The 21290-nt window shown below is 36.0% G+C and overlaps 1 protein-coding gene across 1 annotated transcript; it reads right to left on the minus strand.

Moving 5' to 3' along the window:
- On the minus strand, window positions 1-19481 carry LOC121740452 (proton-coupled folate transporter-like). Its single transcript, XM_042133146.1, has 9 exons — window positions 19362-19481; window positions 18076-18289; window positions 16770-17063; window positions 14644-14796; window positions 9895-10087; window positions 8919-9020; window positions 4005-4142; window positions 2241-2324; window positions 1-278 (listed from the first exon to the last, which is right to left on the minus strand). Exons 1-9 carry the CDS (start codon window positions 19403-19405, stop codon window positions 1-3), a joined length of 1500 nt encoding a protein of 499 aa, XP_041989080.1. The 5' UTR covers window positions 19406-19481.
- Between the last annotated feature and the right edge of the window lie 1809 nt (window positions 19482-21290).

A 21290-nucleotide genomic window follows, 5' to 3' on the forward strand; every position in this document is an offset into this window, starting at 1 on the left:
TTATTTTGTTTCACTATTTATTTCAATTGTGTTACATTTTTCGTCTTTTTCTTTGCAGTCTTTGTTTAGTATGGGGAGGGCTACGTTATTCTGTGTGTTCTTATTTAGCCTCCTCGTGTGTATGTATGCTATAAGCTGTATTACGGCTAAACAGATCCCAGGTATCAGCCAGGCATCTGGCATCACTGATACCGTTTTGGTGTATAGTAGAGAGTAGAGAGGGGACGATATAGTTTGCGTCGCTGACTCCAAAGCCCCCATCACACTGTATATTTTGCCTGCAAAGAATAAAAGGAAAAATTAAATAAACACGACAAGTTAATTAAAAGTTAAAAGTGCTGTAAATAATAAGATAACCAGAACCATAACCAAACGACGTCATTTTATGTAATTTAGCTTTTCTTTCTTCACTTTTATGGAATATTCTGATACTAAATTATCTCGACCATGGCTATTAATGTGTAAATTTCTTGGTAGGTAAATCTTAGTTTACCAAAAAATATACATTTATACCGTAGGGCAGTAGGTAGGGCAATACAGAAATGCATCACAAGGCATCTACGCGTCACGTTGCGGTCTGAGTTGACCCTTACGAAAACATAATATTATGTAAGTACATATTTATACGTAATTCAATACGCAAATAATATACAATTTATATGATAAATTTGCCTCCAAAAAATACCACTCATGCGTATTTATTATTCATAGGAAAATAGTTGTTAGATTACCTAATCTACTATTTTCCTACGCCATGTACCTACATTATACTAGTCATATTGTTGAAGATAGTTCTCGTGAATTTTAGTACTTATTTACTAAAAATAACACTTTAAACTTATAATTAAATATAAATAATTACAAAATCAAAAATATTATGATTTTAATTAAAATATTATGCATCTGAACGCAATCACACGTAAGTAAATTAATTAACAGTGGTAGGTTACAAGAATCGAGAAAGGAGAATGATTAAAGTGGTCCAAATTTCCACCACCAACGAGACCCATATTGACTTATTGTCCATTAAATATATATAGAACTTTCATTATGAGACAAATTAAAAATAAGCTGTCAGTAAAAAGTTATGACCATATGAAAAATATTTTTTTGAGTGAAAATATTGATATTGATATTTTTTTTTTATATTAAATAAGGGGGCAAACGAGCAAACGGGTCACCTGATGGTAAGCAACTACCGTCGCCCATGGACACTCGCAACATCAGAAGAGCTGCAGGTGCGTTGCCGGCCTTTGATATTAATCTATTTCAGTAAAAACCTAATAGGAAATGCCAAGCGACATCACATAACATAGATTGAGTAGTTAAAAAGTGCAATGGATCATATAAATACTATTTTATGTAGGTAATAAAATGGTAGACAACTGTTTCATTCCGTCATAACTTTTTTCTTACAGGATATTTTTGGTTGAGGTGCAGTAATAATGATTCCGTATTTAGTAGATCATGACGTAAGTGTTATTGGTTGTGGACATTTGCTCCAAACTCAACACTATTTTATTACATCTACAATATTTTTCATACAAAATGGTAAAAAACACGACTTTTTATTCAGTCATAACTTTTCACTGACTGGGTATTTTCGATTGCGGTCTGGTTATAATGACTCAGTATTCAGTAGACATTTTTAGTATATAGGTCTCGTTAATGGTGGAAATTTGGACCAGACTCTATACATTTAAAAACATTATCTTTTCTCGATTTAGTTAATATAAAGACAGAGTTACAATCTTCAATGTTTTTTTTATTAAGCGTGATACAAGCACATAGATCACATGATAGTATAATTATAGAGCAATCCAAAAGCAGAGGAATTACACGTGGGATTCCTCTGGTGTTATGAAAATTGTGTTAATTGTTAGAGACGGCGTAAGGCGTGGGCGACGAGGATATTTTAAGGATTTACAAGTTTTGATACTCAAATTTTTATAAATAAAAGTTTGACTATCAAAAATCTTTCTCTTAACAAAATCCGTCCCCTTGCATCATGCATCAGGGGGCTTCGCAAAATATATCTTGCCTACGTCAAATTTAGGTGTTGCCTGGGGGCAAGACCTAAATTTGATGTGGGTATGAGGCTGTTCCTGGTTTTTAAAATCCACACATCCAAAGTCAAACCAACATTTTCAACGTACGTAAGTAATAAGATTGCTACACCATTCAGTGGTTATCAAAACTGTAAACGTTTGAAAACGTAAAAGATTAAACTGTGAACAAACCTTGTTCAGTTGGCAAAATCTGCTTGTTTAGTAGCGGCCGTTGCACCACCTGAGATCCCTGGGATATTATGCCGAGAATTGGCACTGAAAAAGAAATACCCCATCATTAGATTGTATCAAAATTCTGAAAAAAAGGTCTTATTCGCGCTACAGGCCTTACCACCTATTTTTAAGCAAAAAATGATTACTACTACTACTGCCATTACTACATTGTATACTTAGGCACATGGGTGAAATATTAGGTTTATGTTAAGTTTTTCAGAGCAATGACTTATTTTTTTTAGAATAGCAATGTATGCATTCTGTATATTGCTTCTAAATGATGTCTCATGCTGTTCTGCTATTCATTAGTCGAAAGTCATTTTTATTTGAGAGGAATGATGGAATAGGCACTGACGTCTAGACACAGATTTAAGGCATAAGAATAGTCTACGGAGGACTGTTGTTTTAAGAACGCAAAGCTACTTTGCAAATTACATTCATCATCATCGTGATCACTACTATAAACCCGCGGGTAACACCGCGGGGAACAGCTTGTATTATATATTGCTATAAAAGAAACAGGGGGCCTACTACAACCTCTTAAAGCAGTATTATTTTAATCTTACTTTATGATTTCGTACCATCACCTCTTAAAAGTAAGATTACTTTATGATTGTTCCGTCAAGACGTTTTGTGACGTCATGTCCCGATTCATTCGCTCTCAGCGTACCATGAGCTCCATTTTGACACCGTTTGACAGATGAGCAAGATTACTTTAACGTCAAACTAGCGATCTTAAATCCGCTGTGAAATATCAACTTTTTTAAGATTGTTTTGCATTTTTTACTGTTTTTTAGTAAAATTATATTTGAAAATTGAGTACGGTACGACTTTAAATTACGCATATTATGTATTAACAACTAAATTCTTAACTTTATTTGTATTTAAAGTTAACCATGTACATAAAAAACGGCGTTTGTTTTGAGATAACCAATGTATTAAATATTTACTAAACGTACCTTCTATTTACCTTATAATAGAAAATATCGAAACAGTCTTCAAAGTCGCGCAACTCACACACCACTTAAAACTTTTTTGTTTTAGCGTACCACACCAACACTTCACGTCTTATTTGGGTTTCAGCATTGGTTTTTCAACAATTTCACTATTTGATTTAATTCTTATTGTTAACAATTTAGCGCTGAATCGGTTTAATTAATTGAAATATTTTGGTTTAGTACCATTCAAATTCTCTACAGTCACTAATAAGTTTTTTCTACATATGTTTAGACTAATTAGACACTTCATTTGTTTACACAATCGTGTGAGAGTGACAAAAAGCTTTATAGCTGCTATCTCGCTTCCACCCATGACAATTCATTTGTTTATACAATCGTGTGAGAGAGACAAAGCGCTTTGTAGCTGCTATCTCACTTCCACCCATTGATAAATGTAAACAAATAATTTGATATCGTTCGTTCTTTCCCATCACTTAGCAGGAATAAAACAAGATTGTTTTCATACACCTTAAAAAGTTCATGGTACGAATCAAAGTAAGGTTATTGTAATCTTACAACAAAGTGTTCTGGAAACATGATAGTTTTAGGAAAGGTTGTGGTAGGCCGCCAGGTGGCGCAGGGTATTAGTATCCGCGCCAATGTGGGGTTTTTAGACCCAATTCCTAATTTATAGAATTATTAACGTTCTTTAAGTTCGTTCTCAAAAAAATAAGCCTTGCGGTGCCTGTCTAACCTAACCTATGCAAAATACAAGGAAGTCTACCTATAAACACAACAATGGTGCTGGTGATGAGCATCAACGAGGATGTGGCGAGCACCAGCGACAGGCAGCTGAGCACGCCCACCGCCTCGTCCGACAGACGCAGGCGACGCTTCAGCAGCGACAGAATTAGTAGAGTTCCTGGAAACGAAATGAGATAATTTTCATGTACTTATATTAATCCTTCGATCGTGGATTCTTGGAATTCTATTGCTATTCTATTGTGTCTCGCTCACCGGTGAGCTTATGGGGCTTGATGGCTTAATTATAGCAGCTGGTTATCGTAGCACTGATATTCTTTTTCTTTTTTTGATTTTCTTTTTTTGATCTTCTTCAAACATCTTCACATATTTGCAACCAAGTACATATTAAATCAAAATACATTCACAAATACACGTTATGCCTTTATTTTGTGGTGTTTTATAAACTTTAATTCAACGTTAAGTTAAGAAAATAATGGTCGTCGACTTTTGTATAGTCCGTCCAATCCACGAAGACGCGCCCCACTATTCCTCCTAATCGTTTATATATATGTGTGCAAGCTTTCGCCAATGTTTGAGTGTTATCGGTACACACTAATTACCTATGAGTGCACGCGCACACTACAATAAATAGACCAATTAAGAATAAAACCGGCCAAGTGCGAGTTGGACTCGCCCATGAAGGGTTCCGCAGCACCAATAAGGTTTATTTTTATGAAATTAAGAGGTTTTTGATTTATTTTCTTATTTCAGTTGATTTAATGAAGGTTTACCATTCATGACGTATAAAAAAAACTACTGGCTAGATCTCGTTCGAACCAATTTTCGTTGGTAGTTTTTGTAGTAATGTACATCATATATTTTTTTTAGACTTATAATGCCCCTACTTTAGAAGTTGGGGGGGGGGGGGGGGGGACACATTTTACCACTTTGGAAGAGTCTCTCTCGCAAACTATTCTGGTTAGAAAAAAATGATAGTAGAAACCTCAATATGATTTTTAAAGACCTATCCATAGATACCCCACACGCATAGCTTGGATGAAATTTTTTTTTTGTTTCAGTTGTATCTATGGGGGCCCCTAAAATTTTTAATAATTTTTGCATTTTTATATCAGAATCTTAAAGCGAAGTCTTAAAGAAAAGTGGCTGTGACATACGGACGGACAGACAGACAGACAGACATGACGAATCTACGGTTCCGTTTTTTGCCATTTGGCAACGGAACCCTAAAACGCGTCACGGTCAAAGGGAAAGATGCTCACCCAAAAAGTGGTGGGGCGCGTCTTCGTGGATTGCACGGACTATATTTATGCAGGGATAAAATAAATCTAGTTGACCGCTTTCCCAGCTTATTCCTCGGGCTCCGAGCTTCGATCACTAATATACAAGATACACAGTCCGCGGCAAAAAACGACCTCACTAAAAGAGCACCAAACGCAACATTCTGGTGGACTTTTTGATTTAGTAGTGCTCGAACGATCCGCTGGGAAACATGTCCCAGTGCTCGTTCAACAATTGTAAAAACCATACGTTTAAAACGCAAAAAAAGGATGGAATTTCATATTTCCGGTAAGTACCAATTTTATCCTAATATATTTCATACAATTGTATTATCAATATTGGTATTTCGTTAAGAAATCAACAAAAAACAGTTTTAAAATTAAGTTGTAAATAAATCAACACGAGGTATAAACCATCTCAATTGCGAATACTCATACTAAAGGTACTTATCGTAGTTTATCATGCCCACTTGAAATGTTCATGTTATACCATAGACATAATATATACTGTCGTAAAGACCACCTGACAACTCGAAAATGCGTGACCATTTTTGATCTGTCAATGTGTGCGTGTGCTAGTGATGTATATTTTACTATCGATAGTATAGTAAGTTGCTATCGATAGTTTAGTCCGTTCGAGTTATTTTACCTGAGTTTCTATAAGAAATAAATAATATGCAATATTGATAGATTTGTATTTCAAATTAGGTATCATAAATTTTAATTGGCAAAAAAAGGTGACGATTGAAAAGTAGATACACATTTTCTTTTGGAATGATTTTTCAATCGTCGGATATGTTATGACATGAGGTTCTTATAGGGGTAAATAATTTACACTTAACACATTAAAAAGTTATTTATTACTCAGGTAAAATCTATCTGGTAAATCAGTCCTTACATTGAAAGTAAACGTTGAAAGTAAACAACACACATAGTATATTATATTTTATTCTTAAATTAAATACATATTATAAAATATCATAATATTTTATTACAATTATTTTGAACCGACTTCCAAACAGGAGGAGTCTAGACGTTCGCCTGTGGATATATTTTTATGTATGTTCAACGATTACTCCGCCGTTTATGAACCGATTTTCAAATTTTTTTTTTTGCTGTACATTGTATTGTTCCGAGTAGGTATCATGTTCACAAAAGTGGTGGTCTGGTGATGGAAACAATGAGAAATCGAAGTGACTCCTTGATATTCAAATGGGAACATAATATGGTCCCAGAAAACGTTCAAAATCTTTCGATTAATAAATTTAAAAAAGTGGTCAAAGAACGTTTTGTGCCAAAGCCAAAATGATTTCATAATTGATGGCACATCTTGGGAATGCTGAATGACTGCTTGCAAGGCTACTTCTACATGACTTACAATTATTATGTATCTATCTATGTTTACATTGTATAATTTTTAGTTACAGCATTGTAAATTTTGTTTTAAAAGATTATTTTTTTTTCTCACTTTTTTTGGTAAAAAGTGGGCGTGCGAGTTTCTTACGCCGGTTCTTCTCGTCGGCTTAGTTACCGAACCGGTGGTAGGCACCATGTATTCTGAAAATATATTTTATTTTAGATTTGTTCAGAAATAAAGCAATTTTGATTTTGATTTTTTAAAACACCAACTGTAAGTATAGAAAACGTTAAGGACAGTTAAAATGAGTAAAATTATTATTTTTAAACAAAAAATTAAAACCGACTTCCAAGGCAAGGACAATAGTAATATTATACTTAAATGAACTAAAAAGTATTAAATAATTCTTATTCTGTACTCAGTATTAATTATGTTCTCAATCTTCATTATTTTGCAATCGGTACCAGCTAACCTAATCGCCAGTTCTCTGACAGAATAGGTATAACAGCAACTTATATACTTAGGACTGGTACCGACTTCAAAATTATGAAGATTGAGTACAGAATAAGGATTATTTAATACTTTTTAGTTCATATAAGTATAATCTTAAATGAACTAAAAAGCATTAATTGCTTATAATTGCTTATTTTTAATAATTGCTTCAGTAACAAGTGCAACAGTATGTCAAACTTACTGGCACAAATAAAGTTGGGATAGCTCCTTTAACCAAAATAGTATTTATTCTAATTTTTCTTTAAAATTTTCAATGAAATGTTTGCCTACATATTGTTGAATTTTTCTTGGGATTCCAACCAACACGCCCAATTAATTTCAGCCATTTTCCTCTTATTAGAGGATCTTGAGGGAATCTGTAAAACAAATGATTATGATATATAAATATAAACCTTCCTCTAGTTTTAGAGTCACTCTATATTATAGTAGTTATATTATATTAGCTATATTATACTATACTATATTATATTAGTTAAAATAAGATAATATGTCCTTTTTAGTCCAGCCGCACATTTTCCGAATTTCTGATCACAAAAATTCGGACGCCCCGCCCCGCTCATACATTTTGACACGTCAGAAATTCTTTTAGTATGATGGGTCTACAACAAAATGTATGAACAGAGTGCGTTCCGCCGGGCGTCCGAATTTTTCTGATCAGAAATTTCGGATAATGTGCGGCCGGGCTTAAGGTGATAAATATAAAGGTAAATGATTTTTATTTTAGATTTATGTTATTGTAAAATATCGATAAGCATATCGATAAATTTGATTCAAGCACTAGCGTATATGTAAGAAATTTTGATGAAAAATTTTTCTTCAAAATTTGTGTAATATAGGAACAATAGTACCTTTAGTTACGCAAAATATGAAAGTAAAAGGGAGGGAGGATTCACAATATTTTATTTGAAATAGAGAACTAAAGACAGAATATAGCAAAAATAAACACATCGTAGCAATTAGGACATGAAGATTAATTACGGGTGAAATGTATATTTTTCAGGATTATTCCTATGATTTACACTGCAATCACTCACAGCACAAGTTATTATTGTTATATATAATAGTATTTGTTGAAAATAACATACGATTTAAATAATAAATTGCAAATACCGAAAGGGCATAAAAACGATTGACGACTTTTGACGACCTGTCAAATATAAGTTGTTACAATTTTCATTAGACTGCCTCTCTCTTTTCATCTTGTTATAATTCCATAAAGGATTTTCTTCTCTCTCGCACTCTTTGTTGGTCTTTAGCATTATATTATGTCTATGTGTTATACACTGTGTTTCTGTTCCATTTGGTGGAGTCGCTATTAATTATTATTTATTTTATTGAGGAATATATATTTTTTTAGGTTTCCTCGAGATCCAGTTAGATGTGGAGATTGGATATCAGTTATAGCACGGCAAAGATGCGAACAATTTTTCAAGCCGACTTTAGCGAGCGTTGTATGTTCTAAGCATTTATATTCAATGTATACATGTATATTTTACTTAACTATAAAATTAAACATATTAGACCAACATAATATTACAAGTAAAAATAATTACTCCACACTTTATACATTAAACTTTGAATTTAAAAAAAAATAATAAAAAATGGACTATTAAAATTATTACAATCAACAAAAAATGTTGAACAGTTTGACCGCGACAGATTTTCGAGAGGTTTTGTATGGGACTGTGTATCTTGTATATTAGTGATCGAAGGCTCCGAGCCTGTTTTCTGCTACAACTTCTTGACTAATATGTTTTTATGTTTATAATTATAGTGATATACATACCTAAAAAGCTAATAGTATTCTTATAAGCTAGGTAAGATCCAAACAACACGTCGTCGAAGTGGAATTTGTTTCTGAAGAACATGTATGACAGCAGGACCTCCGCTGAAAAAATGGGAAAATAAATTATTATTATATTAAATATACGAGTATTAAATGTATAAATTTATTAAAATTTTAATTAACTATAAATATTATTTTGTACTTTAATCGAAATATTACACTACTAGCGCCATCTGTTAGAGATTTTCCGGAACCTCACAAAGGCTGGCTTCACAAACTGGTAAAATTAGTTTAAACCTTTTTATAATTCAATAAATAATAATTAAAACAATAATAAACGAATAAAAGGATTACACAAATATCTGTCTTTGTCAAAATATCTTTAGTATTTATGTTATTAATTAATATACCTTGGAACAGTGTAGTTTTCGCCTATGATATCGAACTAAAAGCCTTAAGAGGATACACCAGGGGAGAGAGAAATTGAAAATAGGTATTTGAAAATGTATTGCTGTCTCACCAATCTCAAGTCTCCCACCGCAGAGCGCGATAGAGACAACACGACAAAAGTTCTAATAAAAGAACAGAAAATCTTCGATTCGTTGTCCGCTGATTTCTTCTCCAAAACTTAACCGATTTAAGTACTTTTTTCATTAAGAATTAAAGGAAGGCTTGAGCTGTGTTCCTATGTTTTATTTTTTCTGTATATTTTAGCCAGTTTTGTTTTCTGGGTGTTTGAACACAGAGGAAAATCTGGCCATTTTTTTGGGTTTTTGGACGTTCTTATCTTTTTTAATAATAAAATTATGAAAAAAAGGAAAACATAGGGACATGCTAATAGTGGCCATAGATATTCAGGAAAAAAATCATAACTCTACCGGCATTATCCAGGGAGGAAACAGGGGACAAGGTTTGTATAGAAAAACGGCGGTGTGGAATCCTCTTAAATCTATAGGGATCATGGTTATTGACCTACCTGATAACAGCATTCTGTCTCCGAGCGCCACCACCATCATGAGCAGTATGATGAACCGCTTGTGTCCGTCCCGCGGCCGCAGCAGGCAGTGGATGGCCTTTAGCGGCAGTCTCCAATTGAACACAGACACCTGGTTGTCCTCGTTCACGTTCACGTCCTTTATCATCACCACCACGTATACTAGTGATGACACCTGAAATATCATCATAGTATTTAATAAGGGGTGTCATTCAATGATTTTAACCCTCAACGTATAGCACCCGAACTAATGAAGCTATTTAAATTTCATTTTCTAAGTACGAGTACTAATGAGCTTGGACAAGATGTAAAATGTTATAATTTGAGACTAGTTTTTCCTCCAGATTTAGATGCCAGAACCAGATGATAGATGCCAGAATAGTTTCTCTATATTTTTTATTCTGTTTCGGTTTCTGAGCTGAAAGTAAGCAAAGCTAGTCTGCTGAATCAGTACCATCATCACCATCAGTGTGTGTGAAAATTAAAATATAAACTGGTTATATCACGCCAGCGTTTCCCGTAGGATTTTATTTTATTTATTTATTTATTTAAATCACGCATCTTGGTCCATATTATATATACCTTATAGACTAATATACATAACATATAAACGAAAGCTAACACTAAGCACTAAACACTAAACACGTATTGTCTGCGACGTGGGGCGCGACGTGTTCGGAAGTCGTCCTCGGAACCTCCTGTAGACGACTCCAATCGGCCAGAACTCCTCCTTCTAGAAGGTCGGTAGATGATGCGTCGGGACCCTCACCACAAAGGAGCTAAAATTGACTTTGTGGCGGGACTCTAAACGCTCGACCCTCAAGACGAAGTGGGTCTTTCTCCTGATGTAGTCCACGACCTGCTCGACCGTCGTGGACCAGTGCAGCCTGGACACGTACAGCGGCGTCGCGGGAGTGTCACGCCGCAACAGCTGCTCGGGTCCTTCAGGTGCGGTGCCGCGATGGTTGCGGACGACGGGTTTCGTCTTCTTCCTCTCCACTCTTATAAACCCGTCATCATCGCACTTTCGGTCCTTTTTGGAGAGAGGGTTTTCGGTCCTTTTTGGAGGTCCTTTTCTTCTGCGGGAGCCTCCTTTTTCCCTTTGTTTTTGAACGCGGGGGAGAAGGCGGTGGGCAAGCGGCGACACTTGCGTAGTTCGGCCGCGGCTCCGTTGCAGGCGGGGAGCGGGCGGCGGGGGCAGCGGCGGTGGCGGCGATGACGTGCTCGTGCGTTGACCCGTCTGAAAGTGCTGACGGGCTGCTAGGCTATTCTCTAAGGAACACGTTAAGGCTGTTCTCGTCGCTGTGATCACGGATGTCGCAGCCGTCACATCGTTCGCTGTAGCCGCGGCGTTAGAATTCGTATTCTCTAAGCTCTATTAGCTCGTCGACGATGTCTCGGCTGCGGCTGTCGGCGAGGCTGCGGCTGAGATAGTGGACTCGACTATAGATACATTTTTGTCTTAGGAATTTTAGGTATTTTGTCGCGATAAACTCTTTACTTTACTCTATTAGAACTTTTATAGTAATTATCATTTGTAGTACATACTTGAACAAATTCAAATAGAAAAAATCATTAATACATCGAAAAAATATCCAAAAAGTTGAAAGTACCAAGATGAACCTCGTATCTATAAAGTTCTCGTAGTTAATTTAAAAAAAACTCGCTTGACCTTCTATCTTACGTATGTAAACAAAATATAAAATATGTAAACAAAAGTGCAAACCAAGGGACATGGAATAGATCGAACTTCATTTAGTTTTAAAATAAAGAATTTCTACTACGCGATAAGAGTTATAGTGTACCTCGGCTCGAGTGACCCGCGCCAACCACTTGAAATATTTCGTGGAACATATTTCATAATAAACATTGTTAGTTACAGTCTTCGGCTAAGATTCGTGAAAGTTGGATTGCTGTTTAGTATAAATCAATGTGGTTTAATTGTATAAGTAATAAGTGAAAAAGTAATTATTATAAAACATCTAAATGTGCTGCGTAAAAATTACTAATAAGTATTGAATACTTGGTGCGCCTGTATCCGCATATGTTTATTGAACTCAGTGTTCTCTATAAGTGTAAAAACTTGATAAAACGTAGTATTTAGAAGAAATTTAGAGAATAAAGCGATTTATACAAAATGTGAATTTCGAGCCTTTTGTGTGTGGAGTTACAATTTTGTCATGTATCGTACTCGCAAGTCGGGACTCGGGACTCTAGCGACTTTTTAAGGTAAGAGTGTTAAAAAGAGTTTTAAAGTGATTTAGCACTTTACTTTCGATTTTAATGTTACAAAAGTTAGAACTGTACATTAATTAGGGTACTTATATATTTCAGTAAATATGTACAAAATCGCGATGCGATTACGGCTGTTTTGATTGTTGCACTGCTGAACGTGATTGCTTGCGCACCACGACGGCGAGTGACGAACGCGGCATCAGGTGACCTACATATTGAATTACCACTCTATAATTGTGATAATTCATTACGTAGATCGCTGATCGTAGACTCTGATGCCTGCAGTCTACCTCGAACTTCGGCCAACTCTTCTTTCAGGAACCTGATGTCCTTTAAGAGGATGACGATGTCGACGTGGTCCAGCGTCACGGGCGGCAGCTTGTGCAGTTTTTTCGCCACAAAAGCCGGCACCTCATCCGGATCCGTCTGCTTCAGCAAGGATATTACATGCTGCATGCTTCTTTCAGTTCCATCCCTCCGTCGCGATGGCATATTCACGCTCTGACCACGGAATGGATGACTGATGGATTCGGAATAGACATAGAAACCTACTTGCAGCGCTCCTGACATACTTTTGCTTCATTCACGTTTATAGGTTTATACGTTGTTGTAAGGATATATACCTATTATGATTAGAGTTAGTTGCATCTATATCTATACATATTATAAAACAAAGTCGCTTTTTTCCCTCATGTCCCTTTGTTCCCTTCAATCTTTAAAACTACGCAACGGATTTTGATGCGGTTTTCTTTAATAGATAGAGTGATTCAAGAGGAAGGTTATAGGTATAATAACATTCATTAAATAGTGGAGAAATACTGTTATTGTTGGGGTTTCCAATGGGATGTCGTAAATAATTACATTTTTTCCGCTTACATTGCAAACGCAGGCTGAACCCTACGAGATTTACCAAAATAATGTACCAAGTATTGTACACATTGAAAAGGTCTACAGAAAACTCCGCGATGGTATAATTATGTCTTTCTATCTATGATATCCCACAATAACATTTTTCTTCATTTTCTTTTTGCGACAAATAATGGCTAATTTTCGAAGCAATTTTAATAAATACAGCATTAATCCTTATCCAATTAAATAACTTAAATACATTGTTGATTTAATGTAGATCTATATGGCCCCTTACAGCATATGATTTAAATTAATATTTTCGAAGATTTAAAAATTGCTGGAAGTAGTTTTTGCGACGTTACCGATGCGGGCCACGGGTAGTAATAATGAATACATTAAGTCAAAACTGCTGAATCGATTTTAATATTTTTTTATACCCGATGCGAAGTCGGGGCGGGTCGCTAGTTTAATAATATAAAATATAATAAGAGTTAACATTATTCATAGGTCTTTACTGTTAGTATGATAATATTAAGTAATTAATTACTCGGTATTCGGTGCCAAATTTGATGACTTGATTGGTGACCGATCATACGGAATAGACATGGAAAGGTATATTCCATATAATTCTTTCATTTTCTCTCATTACAACGTTGTTATGTAGACCACGTTAAAAGTCTAGGGGTTGGGTTGGACACAAAACACCTCATCCACATTAAACCTGTCTTTACTTTTACGTATTAAAAACACTAGACACAAAGTGCAGGGAGGGGCAGCTGCCCCCCCTAGAGATTCTAAAAAAGTACCCAAAAAAAAAAAAAAAAATACATCTTTATTAAACATACAAGGACAGAGCACAGCCAGAGTTTATAACACAGAAGAATAACGATAAAATATAATGCAAACAACGACCAATATAACATTAAAATCTAGTAATAGATGTAAGGCTCGTAGTAGGTACAAGTGAAAAGCTTCATGTGCTGTCGACTTTACCTACAATTCAATATTCATACCTACTTTTCTCATTTATAGAGAATGAGAAAAGTATGAATTGTAGAAGGTAAAGTCAACTTGCCCCGGCCATCGGCTGGCGACGCCCTTGACTAGACACCTTTAAATATTGAATACAAGTCCTACCTGTAGTAGGAGCACAAGCGGGAAGACTCCGTAGAAGCCAAGATGGCGGTACAGCAGCGGGCCGCTGACCGCGCCCACCACGTGCGAGATCTGTATCGCCACGCGGTGCGTGCCCATCGTGCGGGTCTCTTCAGCACAAGATACCTTGAAATATTGAATGCCAGTCCTACCTGTAGTAGGAGCACAAGCGGGAAGACCCCGTAGAAGCCAAGATGGCGGTACAGCAGCGGGCCGCTGACCGCGCCCACCACGTGCGAGATCTGTATCGCCACGCGGTGCGTGCCCATCGTGCGGGTCTCTTCAGCACAAGATACCTTGAAATATTGAATGCCAGTCCTACCTGTAGTAGGAGCACAAGTGGGAAGACCCCGTAGAAGCCAAGATGGCGGTAGAGCAGCGGGCCGCTGACCGCGCCCACCACGTGCGAGATCTGTATCGCCGCGCGGTGCGTGCCCATCGTGCGAGTCTCTTCAGCACAAGATACCTTGAAATATTGAATACCAGTCCTACCTGTAGTAGGAGCACAAGCGGGAAGACCCCGTAGAAGCCAAGATGGCGGTACAGCAGCGGGCCGCTGACCGCGCCCACCACGTGCGAGATCTGTATCGCTGCGCGGTGCGTGCCCATCGTGCGGGTCACGTCTCTACCGGTTGAGTGGCATAGCTGAAAACAGACAAGCTACATTTTAAAGATTTACTTACATACTTTCATATAGGTACTGCAATGTTTTGAGGAATTCCTATTTTTACCTCCAATCAAAGTAATTTGAAGATATGGGTACATAATAATATGAATATAAATAAAATTACTAGTAATCCATCAATTTAAGCTATAATATCACCCATATTATTATTATAGCTTCAATTGATGGATGGATTCTTGTTTATTCTGCATAGGATACAGAGACAACATAGCTTATAATTTATAATATTATGTTAGTCTTTAGCTAAGATTCTGTTAGTGGCTAGTATGTCGAAAAAGCTCTAAAAAGAGAAGAAGCTAGTAGTCAGGGAAGCCCTATAACAATTTTTTTTATTACTATCAAGATTGTTTTTGTGAGCTTCATTTTGCTAAGACAAACAACATTTTTATCTGCGAAAAATCTTGAAAGTGGTAGCTAACAGACGTAGAAAGGATTTCATACTTTGATTTGATGGTCCTAAAATATTATGGATTGTTCTATTAATTTGTAGGACGATGTTACTCTTAAGCTATATAACTATTAGGTATTAACCTACCAACATACAAAAATTCAGCTGGTTAGGGTTCCGTTTTAGGGTTCTGTAACCAACAAAACTTGGTTGATTATGGTAATAAAATGTTGTTTGTGTTATCAAAATGTAGCTATTCACAAAAAAATTAGCTTGATAGTAGTAAAAAATAATTGTTCTAGGGCTCCCTGACTATTAGTGATTGCAGGCTATTCAAGTTCTTAGTTTTAACTGTAATGTAACTGCGACCTTGACTGTGAGTTCAATCTAGAGATAGCGCTCTCACATTGCGTGGATATAAATAGAGGGCATACTTTCATACAATCAAACATCTGTTCTCACTGACCCTTGGCACTACAACAAGTGTTATTTAACACTTATCTAACGTTAACAAGAGTTAATTCTAGTCTATTGCCTGTAAAGGATGACTTAATACCAATACTGTACAGTTGTACCTACTGCAGACATAGTTCGAGTTTCGAGCATGAGTCTGAAATTTTTTGGGACTTAAATAATGACTTACTTATTATTACATGTTATTAATTTATGTTTGTTTGAAAAGTTGACACACAAGATAAAGAAATTTGTAGATCAGATTTATTTTGGAAATGATGATATATCTGATATTGTTATCTAACACAATAATAATTGTTATGTTATGGTGATTAAATTACGTGATTTTCCTTCATCGAAATTGAATCATTTTCACATTTTTGGAAAAAAGTGATGACAAAGTTTAATGACGAAGAGATAATAAACGGGGTGTGTAAATAAAAAAATCGCTCTCTCATACCTCTTAGTAAGGATTTAATATTTTGAAGTTAGCAACAAGTTTGTTATCTACATGGATTTTTATTTTATTTTCAATCATACTCGTATTGTCGTTTTTAGGGTTCCGTACCCAAAGGGTAAAAACGGGACCCTATTACTGAGACTTCGATGTCTGTCCGTCTGTCTGTCTGTCCGTCTGTCTGTCCGTCTGTCTGTCCGTCTGTCTGTCTGTCTCCAGGCTGTCTCCAGGCTGTAACTCAAGAACGGTAATAGATGCAGATTGCCGCTATAACAACAAATACTAAAAACAAAATAAAGTTATTATTTAAGGGAGCCCCCCTTATACAACAAACATTATTTTTTTTTGGCTTTTTTTGCTCGTAATCCATAATGGCAACAGGTAGGCACTTGAAATATTCACAAAATCCTTAATTATATTTGTTATTTAATATTTAATAATAAAATTAAAATAATTAAATAATTAAGGGGGCATTCTCATACAAACACTATTTTCTCGTTTTATAACGGTACGGAACCCTTCGTGCGCGAGTCCTACTCGCACTTGGCCGATTATTTAACTGCCAACAAGCATGGACGTTAAAAAACCAATCTAATTTTCTAATGCACCAAAATAAAATAAAGAATAGAACTTACATCTCCAATATGGCTGAAAGCCGCTGCAAGTAGCAGTCCAAAGTTGCCGCCCAGCGAGATCGGAATCTGCACCATGTACAACACTTGGGCGGTATTGGCTCCAGGGAAGATGAGCATCAGTAGCACACCAGTGGTCATCACGCACATGCCCAGCAGTGGGAGGATCAGTAGCGGCTTCCGGCGACCGCTACAGTCGCTCCATGGTCCTACGAAGAGTAGGACCACAGTAGCCAGGAGGGAGCCGACGAAACTCCGGCTTACGTTCACACTGGAGACCACCATTTGACTCGCTGTCTGTAAAATGTATGGTCATAGGGTGAATGGGTGGATTAATCACATAATGTTATTGAGTTAAGTGCTACTTACTGTAAGCATTGCTACAATTTTTAGAAATTGAATTTTAGAATAATTAGATATTACTCGTATTTTACAGAATAACAAAATTTTAATCTTAGTATAAATTTGTATCTTATAACAGCTTAAGAACTCAATCTAAGCCAAATTATTTCGAGATGGAAAAATTTAAACTAGAATAAAGTTAAATTAGAGGAACCAAAACGACTTAAATCTGTGGTTGATTGACCGCTCAAATAACTCTATTATCTAACTAGCAACAACTATCTGGGTTAGATAAATTTTCTAAATCAACTGGCATTATTTGACCAACTTTTGCAATAAATTTTTTAATCAAAATGACATAAAATTGTGGGGGATTAACAGAAACATGGTTTCGTTATCTGGTGCAACGGAAAAATTAATGAAGATTATTCCCGAAACTAGGTCGACCGTGGAGATTTTAACGCAACAGTAATCTGACTCTGTTTGTTAGAAATGAATTCTCTATGATTAAGCGAGAAAAGTGCGGCTTGAAATTATTATTGGATTTTATAAAAATTATGTTCAAAGCAAAGGATATGGTTTGATCCTACTTGAGGCAGAATAATGAAATTAATTGGAAAACTACTTTTCTTTCCACAGCCTCCATTAAAATAACATAAAAATATAGAACCAGAAAAAAGCTATTTACCCATTTTATCATGCACTAGATGACGCCCGCAACTCCGTTGCCACAATATTCGTTTATGGCACGGGAACCATGTATTTTTCCGGGATAAAAAGTATCCTATGCCCTTTTCTGGGACTCAAAGTAGCTCCATGCTAAATTTCAGCAAAATGGGTGAAGTTTTGGGCGTGAAGAGGTAACATACAGACAGACACACTTTTACAAATATAATATTAGTATGGATATTCCCCTTTGCCTTCCAAGATAAACGAAAGTGAATTCGAACAAATTATAGTAATTTACCTCAGCACTTCTGAATTCCTCTCCGACGCCTCTCTCGCAGACTTCTGTTGACAGCCCCAGGTCTACAGTGCAGGCGGTGCGCAGGTAGAAGTTCTGTAGTGAGGTCTGGCCGAGGTTGATGGCTATCATGGCTCCCACGAGCGCGGGCTCCAGTATCATCTGCCATTTGTGCTCCGATCTCTCCTTCCGATCTCCTGTATTCGAGTTTGTAGACCTGGAGGAATTATCTGATGTGATATGATCTACAGATTACAAAAAATCCCCTACTGTTTTGTTGATATGCAGATAATATTTTTCATTAACATCTTGAGCAACAGATAAGACTGCATTATACGTAACAAATACAACTTTTGCATGTTTAAAATATTTTTGCTAATGGACTAGTACCTATCTAGGTAAAAACTTTTTGCGGCAATTTTTTTCTCTATTTTACCGTTTAAATTCATTTTGCTGTAAATATTGTAAAGTAAAAAGTTGAAACTCAACCCAAATAATTTGTACAATGTACATATTATGGTGCAGTTAAATTAGTAGTTTTATTATTAGTTTATTAACATTTTGGTCAATATGAATTATTAATGAACATACAATTTAACTCAAAAATTTTGCGTCTTAATAAGAAAGATCTTTTATTTTTCTCCCAAGCCTATATTGTACGTCTAGTTACCCTAACAGATAGTATATCTGATGATATCGACATTCTGATAACAAAATGGAGGGCAGAGTTAACGCGCCGAAACGAACTGTATTAATGTCAATGACAAGGATACACAACAGTTACACAAGGATAACTTCTTCTTGATAAATAAAATTATTGTGTAAATTCGTATCTTTATAAATCAACGACATATTGTTCGCAACTTTGTTCGTGCGCTTGTTTATTACAGGGAAACCGAACATCTTTCTCCATAAAAACTATGTCCGTCTCTGAAACCCAAGTCCCAAAGTATGTCATGAATTTTCGTTAAATATTCAAATACTTAGGTTCAGAGTTTTGAAGCTTGAGAAGGACGCACAGACCGATACATTTAATTGCATTTGAATTAAGTACATTATTCATTAATAGTTCTCAACATGATAATTGAAGACGAGTTCAATAGTATGTTACATGTTAATATAATATTATCAGCTACCTACAATTTGCCTTTGTTTGTCATCTGCCTACATTTATTTATTCTGTCTACATTGAGCAACTCATATTTAAGCACATCATTTTCCTGCCATAAATCAACAATTATAATTGTTGATAATTACATAAAAAAAACGAGGCGAAATTTACTATTTACCTTAGTTTCTCTAGTTCCGTGATGTCTAGCGTGCTCTCAGTCATTTTTACACATATATCTATATCACATAACAACACACGGGTTCACATTATCGAATAGGCGTGCAGTCTGGTCCGCGTATCTCCCGTTAATGTTTGCGATAAGATACCGTGTTTGCATATAGAAGACAATGCGTAATCAATAAAATAGTACAATAATTATAAGGTTTGGTAAAATTAACTTCTGGGCATATCTACTAACGTTATGACATGTAAACTCGGCCAAAGAACGAATTCTTCGATATTCCTGAAATTGAAAAGTCGTTCTTTGTGCGTGCTTTCATTTACCACCTACCTGCACTCTACATAAAACTATTTTTTTTTCAAAATAAGATTCGTTTGATTTGTATTTCTGCTTACACATATTAACATAAGTAGAAAATCTGCCCAGAAATCCCTTTATAAAAATTGATGAAACAAAACCGGTTATTTCAGCAGTATTGGTCGCGATACTGGTGAGAGTCAGCGGCTCTCCCTATTATACCAATTGGCGATACTTAACTGAGTGCATTGTATCGGGGCTATTCACACTGCTCTTGCTTTTGTTTCATAGTACCATTTTAGCGGATGATCGATCATTTTTGACCGACTTCCAAAAAGGAGGAGGTAATACGTTCGGCTGTATGTATTTTTTTTTGGTATGTTCAACGATTACTCAGCCGTTTGTGGTCCGATTTACAAAATTATTTTTGTATTGTATAGGGTTTGACTCGAATTTGGGTACCATGTTCATAAAAGTGGTGACCTGATGATGGGATCCATGATTTATCGAGGGAACTCCTCAAAATTTATATGGAAACATATGGTGATTTTGATTTTTTCTGAAGTGTTTCAGGCATATACTACCAAAAAGTAAGATTTTGCATCTGGATATACCCTGGTTCTGAAGGTACCCAACAGAACATTTGAATCCTTATTGATACAAGTTCGAGGATTTTGGCTTTATTTAAACTACTCCAAGCAAAAGCCAATGAATTCTACATTATTTCTGCTAAACATAGGCTAAATTTTATGCTTTTGACGTCGGTACCAGCTTACCTTAGCGTAAGTGGGAGAGCCATGCTTCGGCACGAATGGGCCGGCTCGACCGGAGACATACCACGTTCTCACAGAAAACCGACGTGAAACAGCGCTTGCGCTGTGTTTCGTCGAGTGAGTGAGTTTACCGGAGGCCCAATCCCCTACCCTATTCCCTTCCCTACCCTCCCCTATTCCCTTTCCCTCCCATCCCTATCCTCCCCTATTACCCTATTCTGCGAGTGTCCATGGGCGACGGAAGTTGCTTTCCATCAGGTGACCCGTTTGCTCGTTTGCCCCCTTATTTCATTTAAAAAAAAAGTTCTATGTCAAGGATCTCAGAACTTTTCCGGGCTGGTAGCGACTTCAAAAGTACGAAGATTGAGTACAGAAATAGTTTACGTTTAGGCGAAGTCTGAAGACGGCACTATAATAAGGAATAAGAATTATTAGATTCTTTTTAGATTATTTTTAAGTATATTACTTTTGTTTTTACCTTGGAAGTCGGTTTTAATTTTTGTTAAAAAATAATAATTCCGAGTTTAAATGGTATAATCTCTGCTGTTGACCGTAATTTATTGTGTTCTACAGTCTACTTGTTATTGTAAGGGCGAAGCCAAACGAGCGTAATTTGTGAGTTGTAAGTCGCAGAATTTCGGTTCGGCAGAATTCTGCTGCATTCAGTTTCATACAAAAGTCCTGTTTGATTCACACGAGCGTAATTTTATGAGTCATGATTTGTATGAAAATACATTTACGCGGCTTCACCCTAACTGTGAACAACACAACACATTACACAACACAATGCACCAAAAGCAGATATAATTAACTTAAGTACGTCATATTTAAAACTATAGGTGTCGAATATATAATA

This window comes from Aricia agestis, chromosome 3 (assembly GCF_905147365.1).
Source record: "Aricia agestis chromosome 3, ilAriAges1.1, whole genome shotgun sequence".
In the NCBI taxonomy this organism is placed as follows: Eukaryota; Metazoa; Arthropoda; class Insecta; order Lepidoptera; family Lycaenidae; genus Aricia; species Aricia agestis.